Here is a 16,584-nt window from a genome sequence, read left to right as displayed (position 1 = left end):
GAAGAGCGTGTGGCTGCGGGCTTTTATTTTGAAACGCCCGGAAGTCTCGGAGAGGCGCGTTCAGCTTCACGCGCTCGTTCCCCTCGGAGACTCCGACATCATGGCGGACGCTGATTCTTGGGGTGAGAATTTTATTGAACTTTTTATCATTCCCGTTATTTTTCCGCTCTGACCCTACGGATTTCCACGATCATGTTTTATGTCACCACGAACCACGGCTGTCATCGTGCAGTCTGTCTAAACGCGCTGTTGTTGTCCAGACGCTGATAGTTTCGAGCCCGAGGAGCCTATCAAAAAGGCGGCAGTTCATGACAAATGGGAGGGCGAGGACGAAGACGACGACGTGAAAGTTAGTAGCGAACGTTTTATTTGCCGTTGGCCGGTCAAAATGTGTGTTTATTCGTTTAGTAATTGACAGAGTCTCTCATCTTTTAAAGAAGTTGCATTCAGCTAACTCTAGCTAGCCGCTCTTGCTAACTCCAGAGTGTCAAAACAGCGTGGCGATGATGAGTTTTAGCGTATTATCCGTCCGCTTAACTTAGTTATTAGCGCAGGCGTGCACCCGCTGTCCTAAGTAAGGGAATTAAATCATAGCAATCATGCTAATTCCGTGCCAAAGCCGTGTCTTTAACACCTCTATAGCGCGTAGTTAGTGACTAATTTTACTGTAACTTGCTTGGCCTTTTTAAAGCGAAATATGACTGTCATCTGTTGCTCATCTGAACGTTATCTCACTGCTCCAAAGTATGGAGTCTCCGCAAGATTGACTTTCTAACAGGGACATTAATGATCTCCGGTTAATCTTCTACTTTTATGCTACCCATCATCGTGAAAAAGTTTTAATTCGGTTCTTCGCGTAGGATAACTGGGATGATGATGATGATGATGCCGACGAGGAAGAGGAGGAGGAAGAAAAGGAGGAGGAAAAAAAGTCAGGTACAGTGATGTGAATCGCATAAATTGGTAGTTGACAAACTGAAAGTTGAAACAGTTATTTTCTCCTTTTGTATATTGACTTGTTCTGTGTGCTGCAGATGCTTATAATATAGCCACCTTTTTCCTTACGTTTAAATGGGTGCCACCATTTGTAAATTCTATGGGTATCTCTTCCCGGTCCCATCCGCACCCAGCTATTTTTTAGCTGTTCAAAACAGCTTGATTTAAAAAAAAAATAGTGTTTGGGTTTGTTTTAAGGGCTTGTCTTAATTATGAACGCACTGTCTTCACATTGTGAGACTGCACGTTGTTATTCTCCTCACGCACAGACGTACTTCTGCGTTGAGGAAAAAGGTGGATAAGTGTAGGTTTTTTTCCATTGTTCACAGTTACCTGAGCTGAGGCTGTAAAAAGTACATGCATGATTACAGAATAAAATTTAAACTGCTTTAAAGTCTGTGCACGTGATTCACATTCTTGAACTGTGCTTTAAGTTGCAATGTTAAACTTTTTGGGGTTTAACGGTGGTTTTTGTTTTCATGCGCAGAGGCTAAACCTACAGAAAAGAAGAAACTCAGTGAGAAAATAAAAGAAAAGGAAAATTTACAAAGGAAAAAACAAGAGGAGCTCGTTAAACGAGTGAGTTCAGACATGGCGATAATGAATTTATCAATAACAATTTATGCTGAATGTTGTTAAATATTGTTTACATTGCGACGCTTTGAAAGCATCGTTTCCTCTATAGCATTTTATAACCGTCATATTTTTCTTTTCTTTTTGTATTACATACGTTCAAAAGATTGAGGTAAGTACAATTAAAAAAAATCAATAAAAAGGGAAATTAATACTGAAAAGATTTCATTTCAAATAAATGTTGTTCTTTTCAACTTTCTGTTGAAAATATTAAGCAGCACAACTGCTGAGTTTTCTTAAAGGGATACTCCACCCCAAAATAAAATTATCATTACTCGCTTGCCTTAATTTTGTTCCAAACCCCTTAGGAACACAATTAAAGATATTTTAGATGAAAACTGAGGCTTGTCCCATTGACTGCCGAATAACGAACACTGTCGAGCTCCAGAAAAGTATAAAAAGACATTGCCTGAATACGCAATCTGCCATCAGTGGTTCGTAACATTATGAGAATACTTTTATGGAAGTAAAATAAAAAATACTGACTTTATTAAACCGGCAATGTAACATCACATTAAAAAAAACAACATACTGATCCAAAACGTTTGTATGGTTGTGTATGTATATCTTATTTCATACCTTTAATAGTTCTATAAGTTTAAGCATAACTCTAATTCGTTGACTTAGTTACAGGATTCAGAAAACAGCACAGAACTCGCACCAGAAGACGAGCTGGCGGAAAAACTTAGAGTCAAAAAACTACAGGAGGATTCAGACTTAGAACTAGCAAAAGAAGCGTTTGGTAAGTGCTTTCTGTTCAGCCGTATCCATGTTTTGGCCCATTATAAGCCCAAATCGTTAACACGCGTTCTCGTTTGTAGGTGTAGTATCAAATAACGTTACAGGAATTGATGCGATGAGTCCCTCTACAAAAGATGACTTCACAGAGTTTGAGCGGTTGCTAAAGGAAAAGATTTCTTCCTATGAGAAGTCGATACACTATTCCAGCTTTTTAGAGACGCTGTTTAGGGACCTGTGTCTTTCATGTGAGTGCACTTCATTTTGTTCTTCTGTTCTTCGCCGTGTGATTTTTTTTTTTTTTTTTTTTTTTTTTACGCACAACTTTGACGTTCTGTATCTGTTTTGCAGTGGAAGTTGATGACATGAAGAAAATTAGCAACTCACTAACAGTGTTACTAAGTGAAAAGCAGAGGCAAGAAAAGGTACGAAATTCGTTTGTAGGCGTTGTTCACCACAGGATTAAAATAAGCGTTCATCCTTTGGGTATCTAAGATGTAAATGAGGTTTTTTTAGTAATATTACATCAACCGCAATAGATCCTCTGCAGTGAATGGGTGCCGTCGGAATGAGACCAAACAGCTGATAAAAACATCAACAATAATCCACACCAGTCCATCGGTTAACGTCTTGTGACGAGAAAAGCTGCACGTTTGTATGAAACGTCCATCATTCCTCTATTCACAATATTCCCTTTTAAAGAAATAGGCTCAGATCAAACACGGTTTACAAGCAGAAAACAGTCCAAAACGACTCTAAACACACATTCTGAACAACCGGGGATGAACTTCTTCTCTGGAGCTTTTCTAACCGATAGACTGTAGACGTGTGGGTTGTTGTGATGTTTCCTTCGCCGCAGAGGATCCACTGGCGAGCAATGCAAGACCGCGTTCCTCAAAGAGCTGCCTTTTGATGTAAAAAATTCTATTTTGCTCATTCTTACATGCCGTACCGTTTGTGTATTTTTCACTTGTTTTATTCTATTAATTGTTCAATAGGCAAACAAAGGTAAAAAGAAAAAGAAGGGAGTTGTACCAGGAGGAGGATTAAAAGCCACAATGAAAGATGATCTCGCAGACTACGGGGGGTTCGACGGCGGTTATGCACAAGACTACGAGGATTTCATGTGACCAAGGCTTAACCCTTTACTAGCTTTTGTTTGCTGATTGCTGGACCACACACACCTTAACAGCATGACCTTACCCCACAGTCAGGCCCACTACCAGAACCATGCTAGAAAACTCTGACGCCATCCCACGCAACGCACACTCTCCCCTCAAAGAGGCTTACGCAGAGAATCAGTTCACTGCCGTATCTTTCTCTGGTCTGTGAACTTAGGTCAGCGTCTGTCGGAACGAAGAACCCGACAAAACGGTCCTCCTCGCAAATGTGAATCTGCAAGTATCGATTAATCGTCACGGCCCGGGCGACCAAGAGTGTTATTGTTCGGTAACTGCTATTTCTTGGAAATAAATGACGTTCTATGCAAATTTCAGTCCGGATTGATCTGTCGTCGGATCCTTTAGGCCGTTTAACACAAGCCCAAGTGGTGGTCTGGTAGTCGCATGGTTTAACAGTCACGTCTCCAATCGGACCTTTCGTTTTCTTTTTTCTGTTCGTAGACGATAGTGAGCTCATTTGTTTAGGTAAGTAAATCTATAGCGTAGCGTACCAAATATAAGCGTAATGCTTCGAAAATAACGCCTTTGTGTTTGTAGCTCGTAATGCATTCCTTGAAGTCTGTGACCAAAAGTATCACTCTAAATGAACCGTCTGAGATGCATCGCAGCGTTATTTAGGATTACCTCAATTTTTGCAGAACGAAATATGCGAATATTCACAAATATAACTTGTGTTTTCAATGCAGCACGTTATGCAGTTACTCATTTGACCTCAATCATGCCAGCAACGAGTGAGCGTGATCTCACACACGGTCTGCTGATGTGTAAGGGACTGAACGTTGACGTAGGGTCGTTTCGGGTGGCGTTTGGCTTTCCATTTTCTCGACAACTTACAGTGATAGACATGCTTCAAAGAGACTTACGATCAGCAAAGCCGATGATAGGACTCTGCACTGTTTTATAAAGATCTAATTTAATAAAAGTTGCTTAAAATCCATTGTCTCTTGCTTTTTGTATTTCTTTTTATCTTAACATTTATTTATAATGAATTTTTCAGCTAAGTGAGAGAATGGGACGCTGTCAATCTGATTTAAAGCAACAGTTGACGGAAACCATTGACTTGTATAGTATTTTTTCCCATGCAATGGAACTAAATGGCTACCATTAACTTGAGGGTGAGGAAATTTTGGAGAAAAATTCCTCAATTTTGATTTTTATGTTGCAGATATTATTTTGGACAATGCATCCAGCTCTTATTTTTAAACTTAATCCCAGCAAGATTTTGTGGGATATTTTTTTTCATGATTTTTGTGGCCTAAAATCACAATGTTCTATGACTTGACTTAACAAAAAAAAAAATGTATACACGCATATATATATGCAACATTTTTTACTGTTTCTGCAGTTTTTACTGTTGTATGCCGTCTTAAACCCCGCCCACAATTGTCTGCAATCCCATATCTCAATCCAACAAACAAAACATAAGTAGAATTAAATAAAATCGTACCTTTTTCATTTTCCATTACCCTCAGATATACTTCACAATATGGAAGAAAAGCTACTTACGTCAAAATAAAAGTGTCCGACCACATTTCTTTCTTAAATGTAAAATTTATTAAATCCGGAAAAACAGTCTATGACATGGTTAAAAAATTTGAGAATCAAGAAATTACATTTAAATAGGTGTAATTTCACTTGTTTGCAATTATGTATTCCTGATAATATTACTAATAATTCACAATAAGCCTAGGGATTTGTATTAAGAAGATAGAGTAATATTTTGTTATACTTTTGTTGCATTAACCAGGAAAAAAACATTAAACATTGCATTTATGCAAAAAAATTTATCAACTAATATTTTATCTCCAGTAGACATTAAGGATAAAGCGGTCAAGGGTATGACCTTTGAGACTGTTTGAAGAACCGTTCTGTTCTCAAAACTACAAGCCAGGCTTAAAGCGTCATTTTATTGCGTACCAGCTTATGAAAAAGTCTCACAGATAACCTGCCAATGTCCTAATCTTGTCCTTGTTGCTCGTGGCCGATTATCTCGATCGCACACAATTGCACCCCCTGCTATTGGTCATGTGACCTGTGCACAAAGGGGCCAGTCTTCTTCGCTTGGTCCAACTTACTGGTTTTCAGACAAAAAGAAAACAATGGCGACCGTAAAGATAAGACTTGGGGATAATTAACAGCAAATCCAGACTCAACAAACGCAACGCTCCATCATCCATTGGTTGGGAAGAAGGGAGGAGGTTTGTTGGTGTGAAGTTGAATGATTACTTGGGAGCGCGAGTGGTTGTAAAATGTGGTCTCGGTCGGGAGGACCGTTACATAAAAGGCGACCCGTTTCAGAAAACGTGAAGTCCTACCATGAGTCCATGCGTCTTCTCGGTCTTGGTGATTCTGTGGCCAGTGATGGCTGTGGAGACGTCCACCTCAGAGGGCCAGCAGATCCTCCAAGCCTTGCACTGTCCGCCCTGCGAACGCATCCATTGCTCCCCTCGCCGGGCGCCGAAGCTCCAGTGTCAGGGTGGAATCACCACCGGGGTTTGTGGTTGCTGTCCAGCCTGTGCTAAACTGGCGGGAGAAGGATGCGGAGGCACCTGGGACTACCTGGGGAAGTGCGATGAAGGGCTGGTTTGCATTTACCCAGAAGAGACGGGTGAAAAAACAGAGGCACAACACAAGGGAACCTGCAAATCAGGTACCACTGAAGCTGGAGAGGTCATAGATGTTATTAAGGTTCTTCATTGATTTCTACGGTTCCACAAAGAATCGTTTAATTCTGCGAAATGTTCTTTATATTAGGTCAAGTTTTTTTATTAAACGTTCTACGCACTTATTTTTTGAACTGTTGGATAAAACTTAATAGGAACCAAAAATAATACTTCTACGGCATCGCTGTGAAAAGCCTGTTTTGGAATCTTAATTTTTAAGAATGTAAAGTCAATTCTCACGATCTGTAAAAAAACATGGAAATATCAGGGAGTCATTAAAATAATGTTTTCAAGGCAAAAACATGAAGATTGCTATAGTGACTTTATAAATGTAGTATTTAATTAAAAATGCTTTTTGGCTGTATTAGCCCCTTTCTTAGACTTTTCATTTTGTTTATATTTTTAAAAATGATAAACTTTTACTCATTAACGAGTGGACCAGTCTTTGAAACACGTTCATAAATAAGTGGGATCCCGGTGAATTATATAACAGCAAATACGATAAAACAAAAGGGGTTTTCAGTTCAACCGGAGAGCCACAACGAGGGGTCTGGAGAATAAAATATAAAATGTCAAATTAGAGAAAAATATAATAATAAATAATATATAATAAGAAAAGCATGTCTTTTTTTTTAAAAGCAAGACACGTACAAAAACAAATTAGCACTTAATATTTTGCTATACATGTAGAAAAAGTTTTATATTTTACTAACTTCTTTTATTTAAATTTTTATAATATAAAATTCTCACAAAATATAATCATTTATCATGCATGTTATATTACAGGAAGGGGTCCATTGCGTTCATCTTATTTGTCGGCTCATGTCATCCAGAAATCTCTTTTTGCAGAGCGTGCACCTGCTTATGGATTAACTTTACGTTTATGTTCACACTCTCGGAAAAAAACGGCACGATCAAGGTTAATCTAATTTATGTACTGTGAAAAGAGATACGGCAGTCAAGGATTCCTTTGATCTCTGAGCACTTTCCCATAAAGCAGAGCTCCGATTGTTCTTATCTCGACGGTGATGAAATCCGCAAGCTTTCCCTGAAGAACTGCATCCCTATTGTAACGGGATTCCATCAGTTTTATTGTCCGTTCTTTTCTTTGACCCGCGGAACATTATTTCGCAATGCATTTTATCATTTGTTGATTTGGGTCTCTCCGACCAGTGCTGGAGGTCCTCAAAGCCGACACGTGCAGTCCCGAGTGCACGCGGGAGTTCTGCAAGGCAAATCCCAACGAAATATGCTCGGCCAGGTAACTCCAGCTCGAGCTCTTGCTTTCGGGTCGATCTGTTGAGCGTCTGATGAACGTCCTGCTCTGGGCCGCAGGTCTGTATCGCTGGAGAAGCGTGAGTGTGGAGGTCACTGCCAGCACACGACCTGCTCCAGCTGCCTGGTTCTCACACCTCCAGCTTGTCCTCAGGCCTGTTCCCCAACAGACCACGTGTGTCTGCATCGCTTCGGCCGGTGTGTGCGAGAAAAACACCCGACCGTCTGCCACCAGAACCTGCAGGTGAACTTCACCCCTATTACCATAGCATTCGTTTGTCTTCAGAACACAAGTTAAGATATTTTTGATGAAATTGGAGAGCTGTCTGACCCTCCATGAAATCTGGCTCAATCGTCTTTTTTTTTTTTGAAGATAGGAAATACAAAAATAACAACTTGATTCAATAATTTGTCATTATTTTTGTTTTCTTTGCGCACAAAAAGTACTCCCATAGCTTCATAAAACTGCGACGTCTCATGGACTATTTAAACGATCTCCTTGCTGCATTTCTGGACCTTGATCATGGTAGCATCCTTGCTGTCAGACGTTCATCAAAAATATTTTTGAGGTGAACCATTTCCATATTGTATATAACGTGATAAATATATAAATATATTCAGAATTTATTTTTGAGAGTTTGAATGACTTTAGTTTTTATGTCGTATTTGTAGCTTTCTATTTTATTTTGCACGACTTCATTCATCTTTTTTTCTTTTTAAACGAGTGTTCCATATTTTTAGATTTACATTATTATATACATGATTAAATACTCATATTTAATTTAATAAAAATATTTTTGCATGCATATACATACAAATATATGCATGCATATTTACAAATTATTGTGTATATATAAAAGACACACACATGAATACACAAACGTTATGTTTATATATTAAATACATTTATATACAATATCGAAAATGTGTGTATAAATAGATGCATGTAAATACAAAAAAATGTATATACTGTATGTGTGTGTCTTTATATAATAAATCATTTCAATATTCTTTCAACAGAATAACTCTGAGGGATTCTTCGTGTGTTTGGCGCCTGCCTGTCCGACTGCAGCGAACTGATTCTACATTTTAAGAAGGATACAAATAATGTAATTAGTTATAAAATGTAGCATAAAAGGCAGCTATTTTTATTGACTTAAAAAAAAAAAAAAAAAGAATGCTTTGAAATTACTTGCATTATTGTTGTACAGCTTTTGTTATACAAGTTTCTATTAGTAAAACATGCTAAAACCATGTAAAAAACTGCATTTGCATGGCTACTAATAATATACTTGTCAGTTTCTTAAATGATGTATACTAATGTTTGTATGTGCAAATGTTAAATGAATAAAATCGCATTTTAGGAAACGTGTATATATAAAAATGGACTAATAAGGTCAGACCGACCCCTTCAGAAAAAGAGTGCCCACTGTAAACATGTTCTCGCTCCTGTCAGGCCTGTTACTGAATAACAATGTGTTTATGAGCGTGCAATTAGACGTCCATCCATGAGCCAGAACAAAGCCCTGATCCATAATAGATCAACCTGTCCACGATCCTTTTGATGTCTGTCTCACATGAAACTGCATAAAAGTTGATTCTGATAAACGTGTTGGCGTTCAACACCGTTCACGATATGCCTCCAAGCGTGCAACAAATAAATAAATAAACTCGTGTTTTTCTCAGCTATGCCAACAGTAAGTTAAATATATGCATAAATGCATTTAGCTTATTTCATGCATGAAAAGCAAGTCATTATATGGGCACCACTTTTAAACGTATGGAAGTATTAAAAAACGTTCATATGTTAAAAAAAAAGTCTACGGTTCACACAAATCGGTCTCCGCTTCTCAAGATGAAAAACACGCCGCTTTTGTTATCACTGCTGTTGTTTTTCGGACTGATAAAAACAATGGCCAGACAAAACGTTCGGCGCGCCAAGAGCCATAAACTACAACAGCAGCCAGTTTTCACTCTGCCCTTAAGAAACACATTGTAAAATTGTTGCATTTATTTATTTAAATAATTTCTCAATTCGGATTATTCAAGTTAGAGACATATATGCAATATCAAGACTAATTTCCGTTACAGTTTTAATGATACCGACCACCACAGCACGGGTCTTCTGCATAGTTGATTTCACCTATAGACACATTACGCTAGTCTAAAAACGTGTGACCTGGCCCCCAAAACTGAAAAATATCTAATATAAAAGCACACAGATCTCCCTACACGATTATATTTTTAATATAAGCAGCAATTCCGCCAATGTCTAAGTTGAAAAGGCAGGTAAAAACAGAGCTTCGTCTTCATCGTTTGGTAACTAACGTAGTGAAACCATCATTCAAAAAGTAAAAACAGGCTACATGCTAACATGTAACATTCTTGGTGCTCGGCTGCATCAGACGCACAGTGTTTACGCGAATCTATGAAATGATCTACTAAAATAAAGTGTAAAAACCAAGGAATGTCGCGTTGACTTGAAGAAAACCGTTCCTGAGTCTATTTTTTCCCTCTTTCGTGATAGTCTTTGTGAGTTGAAGGCACTTTGGACGCGAGCGTTTGCGTGATTTGTGTGCAGCGGTCGGGGGGTCACCGGAACATTCTGTGCCAGAACGACTGAAAAGCGGACGAGTTGAAGGCACCGATGAATATGAGGAGCAGGAGGTACAGGCCCATCATGATGGCAAAATGATGTCTGACGAGCCACGACGTCCCTCGAGCGTGACTGGAATCAGAACAGAACGCTAGTCGCTTTGTTTAAACAAATAGAAGAAAAAAAAACATCCCATCGAAGATTGAAGATGGGAGTTTGTTTCTTTATGTGGAGATGTGGAGAAATATAGCATTGCGTCAGTTGCTCGCCGACGGTTCCTCTGCAGTGAATGGGTGCCGTGAGAACGAGAGTCCAAACAGAGGCGTTTCTAGCCGAAGGCATGTCGGTTTTTCACTTCACAATATGTTCACTGATAGACTGCAGTGGTTCGTGGACTGTTGTGGATTATTGTGTGGTTTTTGCCAGCCGTTCGACTCTCATTCTGACGGCACCCATTCACTACAAAAGGTTCTGCAACTGGTGATGATAAATGTCTCTACATCTGTTTAAATAAACAACAAACTGAACTACATCTCAGACGGACTGAATAAATGTTGAGCTAAAGTTTTATTTTTCATCTATTTCTTTAGTGACAACCAAGTCTATCGAGATTCGAAAAAAAAAAGAAAAACAGAAACACAAAAGTATGTAACGCTATGCTATATTAGTCTATGCTATATAAATCATATGATGGCTTTGTGTGAGAAACAGATTATTAAGTTATCTTGTTATTCACTCAAAATCATTATTTTGTTTGTCAGATCTTTTCAGTGAATCGTTTGATACAGATCACATTAACAAGCTTTATGAATTCTCAATCACTTAATTTTGCTCTGTTCACCACATAAAGGTATAAAGCATAACAAAGCTTTTAGCCTCTTAACTATTGTAACTGTATGGGAAAGTGACTGGGACATTATGGAAAAGTGTCTCCGTTTGTGTTCAACAGAAAACATTTGTTTAGAGTGAACTATTTCTAATGCTAACTATCGACGTACTACACGTCAGCTGGGTGTATGAGTGTGTCGGTGTAACTCACCGTGATCGGTAGCGTCTCTGAGAATACACCAGCAGGTACTTCACTCTCAGAAGCTCGTTGTTGGTCACCACAAAGTATTTCTCGGGCACCTCACCTCCTTCACTGTTCCTGGCCCTCAGACGCTGGCGGTCAATGCTCTCGGAGTCTGAAATTTAAGATATCAGCTGTGATGCCATCTTATTAGAGGATATATATATATATATATATATATATATATATATATATATATATATATATATATATACTTCTTACCCCACACATCTCTATATACTACAAAATGCACTAGTATTCCGTTACAAACACAGACACATTATCAGTAGCGTTATTTCAACACAGGGACTTCTACATTGATCAATAATAAATAAATCAACAGCCTAAACACATGCACTACTTTTTTTTTTTAAAGCGGTAAACAAAAAGTGACAGTAAAAGCATTTATGACATTATGAAAGATATATTTTTAATTTAAAATGTTCGCTAAAATTTGCTATTTATTAAAAGCGTCTCAGCTTCCACGAAATTATAAAGTTGTTTAACAATAATAATAATATATATATATTTTTTTTTTAACAGACTGGAGTAATGACGCTGAAAATTCAGCTTTACGTCGCAAGATTAAATTAATTTTAAAATATATTAAAATAGAAAACGGTTCCTTTAAACTATAATAATATCAACCCCGATCTTACGATATACACAGAATCTTAGATCAAATAATTACAGCTCAGGAGAGCACGAGAAGCTTCTTTCAAAAACGTACCTTTCTTTTTCACCTGACACTTCACATCAGGATGATCGATGATTTCACACAAGGCAACGCAGCTGATCTGAGGCCCGAGAACGCTTTCCCTCCACCCGTTACCGTGAGGACTGTAAAGGATGGCCATGCTGAGGTCGCTGGTCAGGTATGTGCCCTCCCCAAACAGTGAGGTCTAAAAAAAACATCAACACGCAACCAAATATTACCGCTGAACCAGAATTTAGATTTTCAAGCACATGTAAGTATCAGTATCAGTATAATAATCCTGCGTGGAGAGCATCCAAAGCAGGTCTGAAAGAGCCCAGGCCGTCCTGACCTTATTGAGATGGCAGTGTAATCCGTTGTGTATGATGGAGTGGAAGTTCTCCAGTCTGCTGCCGTGGAATGCATAGATGAGCTCTCGTCCGGCCCGCGTCCGCTCGAACTTGGAGTTGAGCAAATCACAGTACTGCAGTTCAAAGAGGAAGTCTGGAGCCGGAGCCGAAACGCCCTCGCTCTGAGTCAGCTGGCTGAGTCTGGCAAACTGATGGAGGGAGATTTAAAGAGACGAATCGAAGCCAGCTGATCTTGAATAGGGTTTTGAGTAGGCTGTTTTTCCAACAACGCAATGAAATATCACACTGAAACTTATCAGCCTTATTAGTGAATCAGTCAAACGACTCCTGAGTCTTAAGTGAGCTACCAGTGTTGCCCAGTAATGACTCTTATGAACAGGTTCAGTTTATACAGTGTGAAGTACGAACTAACGACTCTTTTTAGTGAATCATTGCTGTGTGGATACATCCCTAAACACATTATTCCAATGAGACAGTTCTTTTAGTGAAACAACAAACAAAACTAATGACTCTTTAAGTTGTAATCATTTTCTTTAATTTAATTTTTTAAATAATCAAACTGATACAATCCAACCACTGTAGTCTAAAATCTCATTTTTATAGCTGGATCAGATACTCCATCCAATGATTCTTTTAAATCAGTTGTTTTTACTGAATCAAAACCACAAAGCATCACCACTATAGGCCAGACTCAAATCTCTTATGAACCGGATCTTTTTTGCGAATCAAAAACAGAGAGCGTAAACAGCAATGCTCTATCACTAAACAAATGATTCTTATGAGTCGGTCCTTTTCAGAAAATCGCAAACATACAGCGCTTTAAGCGTTGATGCATCCACAAATAAATGATTCCTTTGAGCTGTTTTTGTTTTAGTGAATCAAAAACACAGAGTGATGCCAAGTAGACCGAATGAATGGTTCTTTTTAGTGAATCACAAAAACAGAGAGCAAACACTGTTAATCTACACTGGAATAAATGATTCTTTTGAGCCTGTTCTTTTTTGTATAATCAAAGAGAGCGGTCCAAACTAAAGACTCTTATGAACAGTTTCTTTTTATTTATATATTTTTGTTCTTAAATCAGAAACACAGTCCATAATCAGTTGTCACAGAAAGAATTAATATTTTGAGCTGCTATTTTCAGTAAATAATAAACAGTGCTTGAGTTGATGCACCCAGAACAAACGACTCTCATGAACCGATTCTTTTCAGTGAATCACAATCATAGAGTGCTTCTTTTATTGAACAAATTCCTTTTCATAATTTGAAACTAGTCTCTTTTTAGTCTTGTTGTAATAAGCGGATTAATGAATTAATTATCTGAACAGACATTGAATAAAATTCTTTTTTCCTTTATGTAACCATTAAGAGGAATCTGAATTGGATTCATGTGCAAAATGCAGTTCGGCGGTACCTCCTCTTTCTGCAGGGTCTTCACGGCAAAACTCTTGGAGGACAGAACCCAGTGCACGAGAGCCAGATGATGATCTCCATCACCATGTCCCAGACGCACCAGATCTCTCACGTTCGGCAAAGTATCCACGTCCTTCAGCTGGGAGGAACACAGTGCAGCCGAGACTATAAAAAGTGCTTCCGTTGTTTCGAAAAGACCAACAAACAGGGAGAGTCTTACCAGCTCCTCGAAGTCCTTGAGCTCTCCTCGAAGGTAGCGGGGAGGGAAGGGCCTGAGCGCCGAATCTCGTTTGTAGCTCTGGACGGCGGCCGCGAAGAGGCTGCAGCGCAGATCCGCCGCTACTGGGTCTCGACGCAGACAGGAGCAAACCAGCTCTCTGACCGCAGCTGTCGGGAGAGGCGGCTGCATCCCAGCACTAAACACACCAGAACAGACAAGACATGAAAGGAAAAAGAAACAAAATATTAAGATTTTAGAAGTTTTTAGCATCATTACTCCAGCCACACGATCCGTCGGAAATCATTGCAATCGCTACTCAAAAACATTTATTAATATTACGTTTCGTTATGTTAAAAACAGCTGAGAACATTTTTTTTTAGGTTTCTTTCATGAATAGAAAATTCTGAAGAAATCGCATTCATGAGTGTCTTTATCGTCACCTTTGATCCATTTAAAGCATCCGTGTTGAATAACAATAAATAAAACGATGCCGACCCCAAGCTTTTTATTTCAGATAAACGATCTATTAATCAAGGAATCCTGAAAAAAAAAAAAAAAAAGTACTGGACTGCTTTAATAAAAGTAAAAAAAAAAAAAAGTTACAAATGTTTCTTTAACAGCAAATTATAATGATTTCTAATGGATCGTGTGACACTGAAGACTGGAATAACGGCTGAGAATTCAGCTTTGATCACAGAAACTAACTACATTAAAAAAAGTTCAATGTAAAAGTTTTACATAGTAAAAATATTGCAAAATATTACTGATTTTTGGACAAAATAAACGCAGGGTTGATGAGCAGAAGAGACTTCCTTTAAAACATTTAAAATCTTGTACATGAAATTAGTAGATTCATTATATTTTCCTTTTACACTTTTTACTCTATATACTCTATATAATTATAACACTTGTAGCTTATATCACAAAAATAGTAAAAATAATAATAATAATAATAAATAATAATAATATATATATATATATATATATATATATATATATTTTTTACAGTTTTACGTATTTAAAAATTCTAAATAATATATTCAATTTATATATTTTAATTCCTAAAATGGTAAGTTAAACTTGACGCATAAATCCAGCGAAGTACGTAAACTGATGCAAAACATTTAACAACTTGTTTTTAGAGAGGCTGATAAGTTTTACTGCGGGTTAGCCGCTAACAAAGTTAACCTCGGTCAGCGGAACCCAGCCCATTACATTAACCGACTAATCGTTATCTCTCAGACCAGGTCCTCGAATCTCTGACCGTTTTAACGAGACGGCTGGTCTAACAGCCGCCGAGCTCGTCGTCGCTGTGTTTGTTTACATGTGAAGCGCGCTAGCCGGTTAGCTCGGCTACCGTCCTACTCGACAAACTCCCTCGAGCTTCAGCACACACGCGACTCCAAAACAGAGCACGCGTTGCTCTGCTCGTACAATCTGAAGTATCAAACCTTTACCGTGCGTGCGTGCGTGCGTTTTACCTGACGCTCAGGCATCGGACAGCCACCGGAAGCGAGACGTGTCCGAGTGCCGCTGCGCACGCGCCAGATTCTACCGGAAGAGGGCGCCAAACGGATTAAAATAAAATCTCTGCACAGACTCAACTAAGCAAAAAAAAGAAACTGTTCCTGTGTCTGGCTGTCCTGGTAGCGTCGACCAGACGGCAACAGTTCGAAGATGGAGTGTGCTGGATGTGAGAGTGATTTTCTTAACCCTTTTGTTTAATCTGGATTGGTGCAGTTCTTGGAGAGTGGGGAGGGTTGTACCAATGGTTCTCTCAGAAGTCCTGACTGCCCTCTGTGGTCTTCTGAGGTCAGAGTTGGTAGCTGAGCTGAACCAGACGGTATGGAAGTGCAGAGGATGGATTGTATGATGGCCGAGTAGAACTGTTTCAGCAGCTCCTGTGGCAGGTTCAACTTCCTCAGCTGACGAAGGCAGTACAATCTCTGCTGGGCCTTTTTAACAGTCGATGTGAGTGTCCCACTTCAGGTCCTGGGAGATGGTGGTGCCCAGGAACCTGAATGACTCCACTGTTACCACAGTGCTGTCCATGATGGTGAGTGGGGGGAGTGCAGGGGGGTTCCTCCTGAAGTATCATCTCCACTGTCTTGAGCGTGTTGAGCTCCAAGTTGTTCAGACTGCACCATTCAGCCAGCTCTTTGACCTCCTGTCTGTAAGCAGACTCGTCACCGTCCTGTATGAGGCCGATGACTGTGGTGTCGTCTTTAGAGGTGCAGTCATTGGTGTAGAGGGAGAAGAGCAGCGGGGAGAGGACACGACCCTGAGGGGCTCCAGTGCTGGTTGTGCGGGTGCTGGATGAGAACTTTCCCAGCCTCACTAACTGCTGTCTGTCTGTCAGGAAGCTGCTGATCCACTGACAGACGGAGGTGGGCACCGAGAGCTTTGGGGCGGAGGAGGTTTGGGATGATGGTGTTGAAGGCCGAACTCCACAAACAGGATCCTCACATAAGTCCCTGGTCTGTCTAGGTGTTGCAGAACATAATGCAGTCCCATATTGACTGCATCGTCCACTGACCTGTTTGCTCTGTAGGCAAACTGCAGGGGGTCCAGTAAAGGTCCTGTAAAGTCCTTCAGACAACCCCAAACCAGTTTTTCAAATGATTTCATGACCACAGACGTTAGAGCCACGGGTCTGAAATCATTAAGTCCATTAATTTTGGGTTTCTTTGGGATGGGGATGATGGTGGAGCGTTTGAAGCATGAAGGCACTACAC

The 16,584-nt window shown here is 39.4% G+C and overlaps 3 protein-coding genes across 6 annotated transcripts; 2 read left to right on the top strand and 1 right to left on the bottom strand.

Moving 5' to 3' along the window:
• Positions 1–5: 5 nt before the first annotated feature.
• eif3ja (eukaryotic translation initiation factor 3, subunit Ja) lies at positions 6–4,485 on the top strand. Of its 2 annotated transcripts, XM_043227615.1 has the most exons (9): positions 6–122; positions 261–349; positions 861–936; positions 1,484–1,575; positions 1,736–1,741; positions 2,257–2,371; positions 2,451–2,615; positions 2,719–2,792; positions 3,366–4,485. In XM_043227615.1, exons 1-9 carry the CDS (start codon positions 101–103, stop codon positions 3,495–3,497), a joined length of 771 nt encoding a protein of 256 aa, XP_043083550.1. In that variant the 5' UTR covers positions 6–100; the 3' UTR covers positions 3,498–4,485. The 2 variants fall into 2 exon arrangements, with proteins under 2 accessions (XP_043083550.1, XP_043083551.1); XM_043227616.1 differs by lacking the exon at positions 1,736–1,741.
• Positions 4,486–4,874: 389 nt separating this feature from the next.
• Positions 4,875–9,331, top strand: si:ch73-330k17.3 (IGFBP domain-containing protein). Its single transcript, XM_043227617.1, has 4 exons — positions 4,875–6,198; positions 7,385–7,472; positions 7,547–7,730; positions 8,507–9,331. The coding sequence occupies exons 1-4, from the start codon at positions 5,865–5,867 to the stop codon at positions 8,564–8,566; spliced, it is 666 nt and encodes a 221-aa protein (XP_043083552.1). The 5' UTR covers positions 4,875–5,864; the 3' UTR covers positions 8,567–9,331.
• Positions 9,332–9,485: 154 nt separating this feature from the next.
• parp16 (poly (ADP-ribose) polymerase family, member 16) lies at positions 9,486–15,464 on the bottom strand. 3 transcript variants are annotated; one of them, XM_043227610.1, is made up of 7 exons: positions 15,331–15,464; positions 13,850–14,045; positions 13,631–13,768; positions 12,198–12,404; positions 11,882–12,053; positions 11,122–11,266; positions 9,486–10,214 (listed from the first exon to the last, which is right to left on the bottom strand). In XM_043227610.1, exons 2-7 carry the CDS (start codon positions 14,036–14,038, stop codon positions 10,079–10,081), a joined length of 987 nt encoding a protein of 328 aa, XP_043083545.1. In that variant the 5' UTR covers positions 14,039–14,045; positions 15,331–15,464; the 3' UTR covers positions 9,486–10,078. The 3 variants fall into 3 exon arrangements, with proteins under 3 accessions (XP_043083545.1, XP_043083546.1, XP_043083547.1); XM_043227611.1 differs by having other exon boundaries at positions 15,307–15,348; XM_043227612.1 differs by lacking the exon at positions 15,331–15,464 and adding an exon at positions 15,114–15,249.
• Positions 15,465–16,584: the final 1,120 nt, after the last annotated feature.

This window comes from Puntigrus tetrazona, chromosome 25, assembly GCF_018831695.1.
Source record: "Puntigrus tetrazona isolate hp1 chromosome 25, ASM1883169v1, whole genome shotgun sequence".
NCBI classification, from domain to species: domain Eukaryota; kingdom Metazoa; phylum Chordata; class Actinopteri; order Cypriniformes; family Cyprinidae; genus Puntigrus; species Puntigrus tetrazona.
This window is presented reverse-complemented; position numbering and strand designations above follow the sequence as displayed.

What these genes read in the sequence shown, in the direction of transcription:
- si:ch73-330k17.3 (XM_043227617.1), top strand. Translation starts at nt 5,865, where the DNA reads ATGAGTCCATGCGTCTTCTCGGTCTTGGTGATTCTGTGGCCAGTGATG. An exon ending in CAAGGGAACCTGCAAATCAG is followed by an intron (nt 6,199 to 7,384) that starts GTACCACTGAAG and finishes CTCTCCGACCAG; the next exon opens with TGCTGGAGGTCCTCAAAGCC. An exon ending in TCTGCCACCAGAACCTGCAG is followed by an intron (nt 7,731 to 8,506) that starts GTGAACTTCACC and finishes TTCTTTCAACAG; the next exon opens with AATAACTCTGAGGGATTCTT.
- eif3ja (XM_043227615.1), top strand. Translation starts at nt 101, where the DNA reads ATGGCGGACGCTGATTCTTGGG. An exon ending in GGAGGAGGAAAAAAAGTCAG is followed by an intron (nt 937 to 1,483) that starts GTACAGTGATGT and finishes TTTCATGCGCAG; the next exon opens with AGGCTAAACCTACAGAAAAG. An exon ending in TAGGGACCTGTGTCTTTCAT is followed by an intron (nt 2,616 to 2,718) that starts GTGAGTGCACTT and finishes TCTGTTTTGCAG; the next exon opens with TGGAAGTTGATGACATGAAG.
- parp16 (XM_043227610.1), bottom strand. Translation starts at nt 14,038, where the DNA reads ATGCAGCCGCCTCTCCCGACAGCTGCGGTCAGAGAGCTGGTTTGCTCC. An exon ending in AGACCCTGCAGAAAGAGGAG is followed by an intron (nt 12,405 to 13,630) that starts GTACCGCCGAAC and finishes TCCCTCCATCAG; the next exon opens with TTTGCCAGACTCAGCCAGCT. An exon ending in CAGAGACGCTACCGATCACG is followed by an intron (nt 10,215 to 11,121) that starts GTGAGTTACACC and finishes TTCTGATTCCAG; the next exon opens with TCACGCTCGAGGGACGTCGT.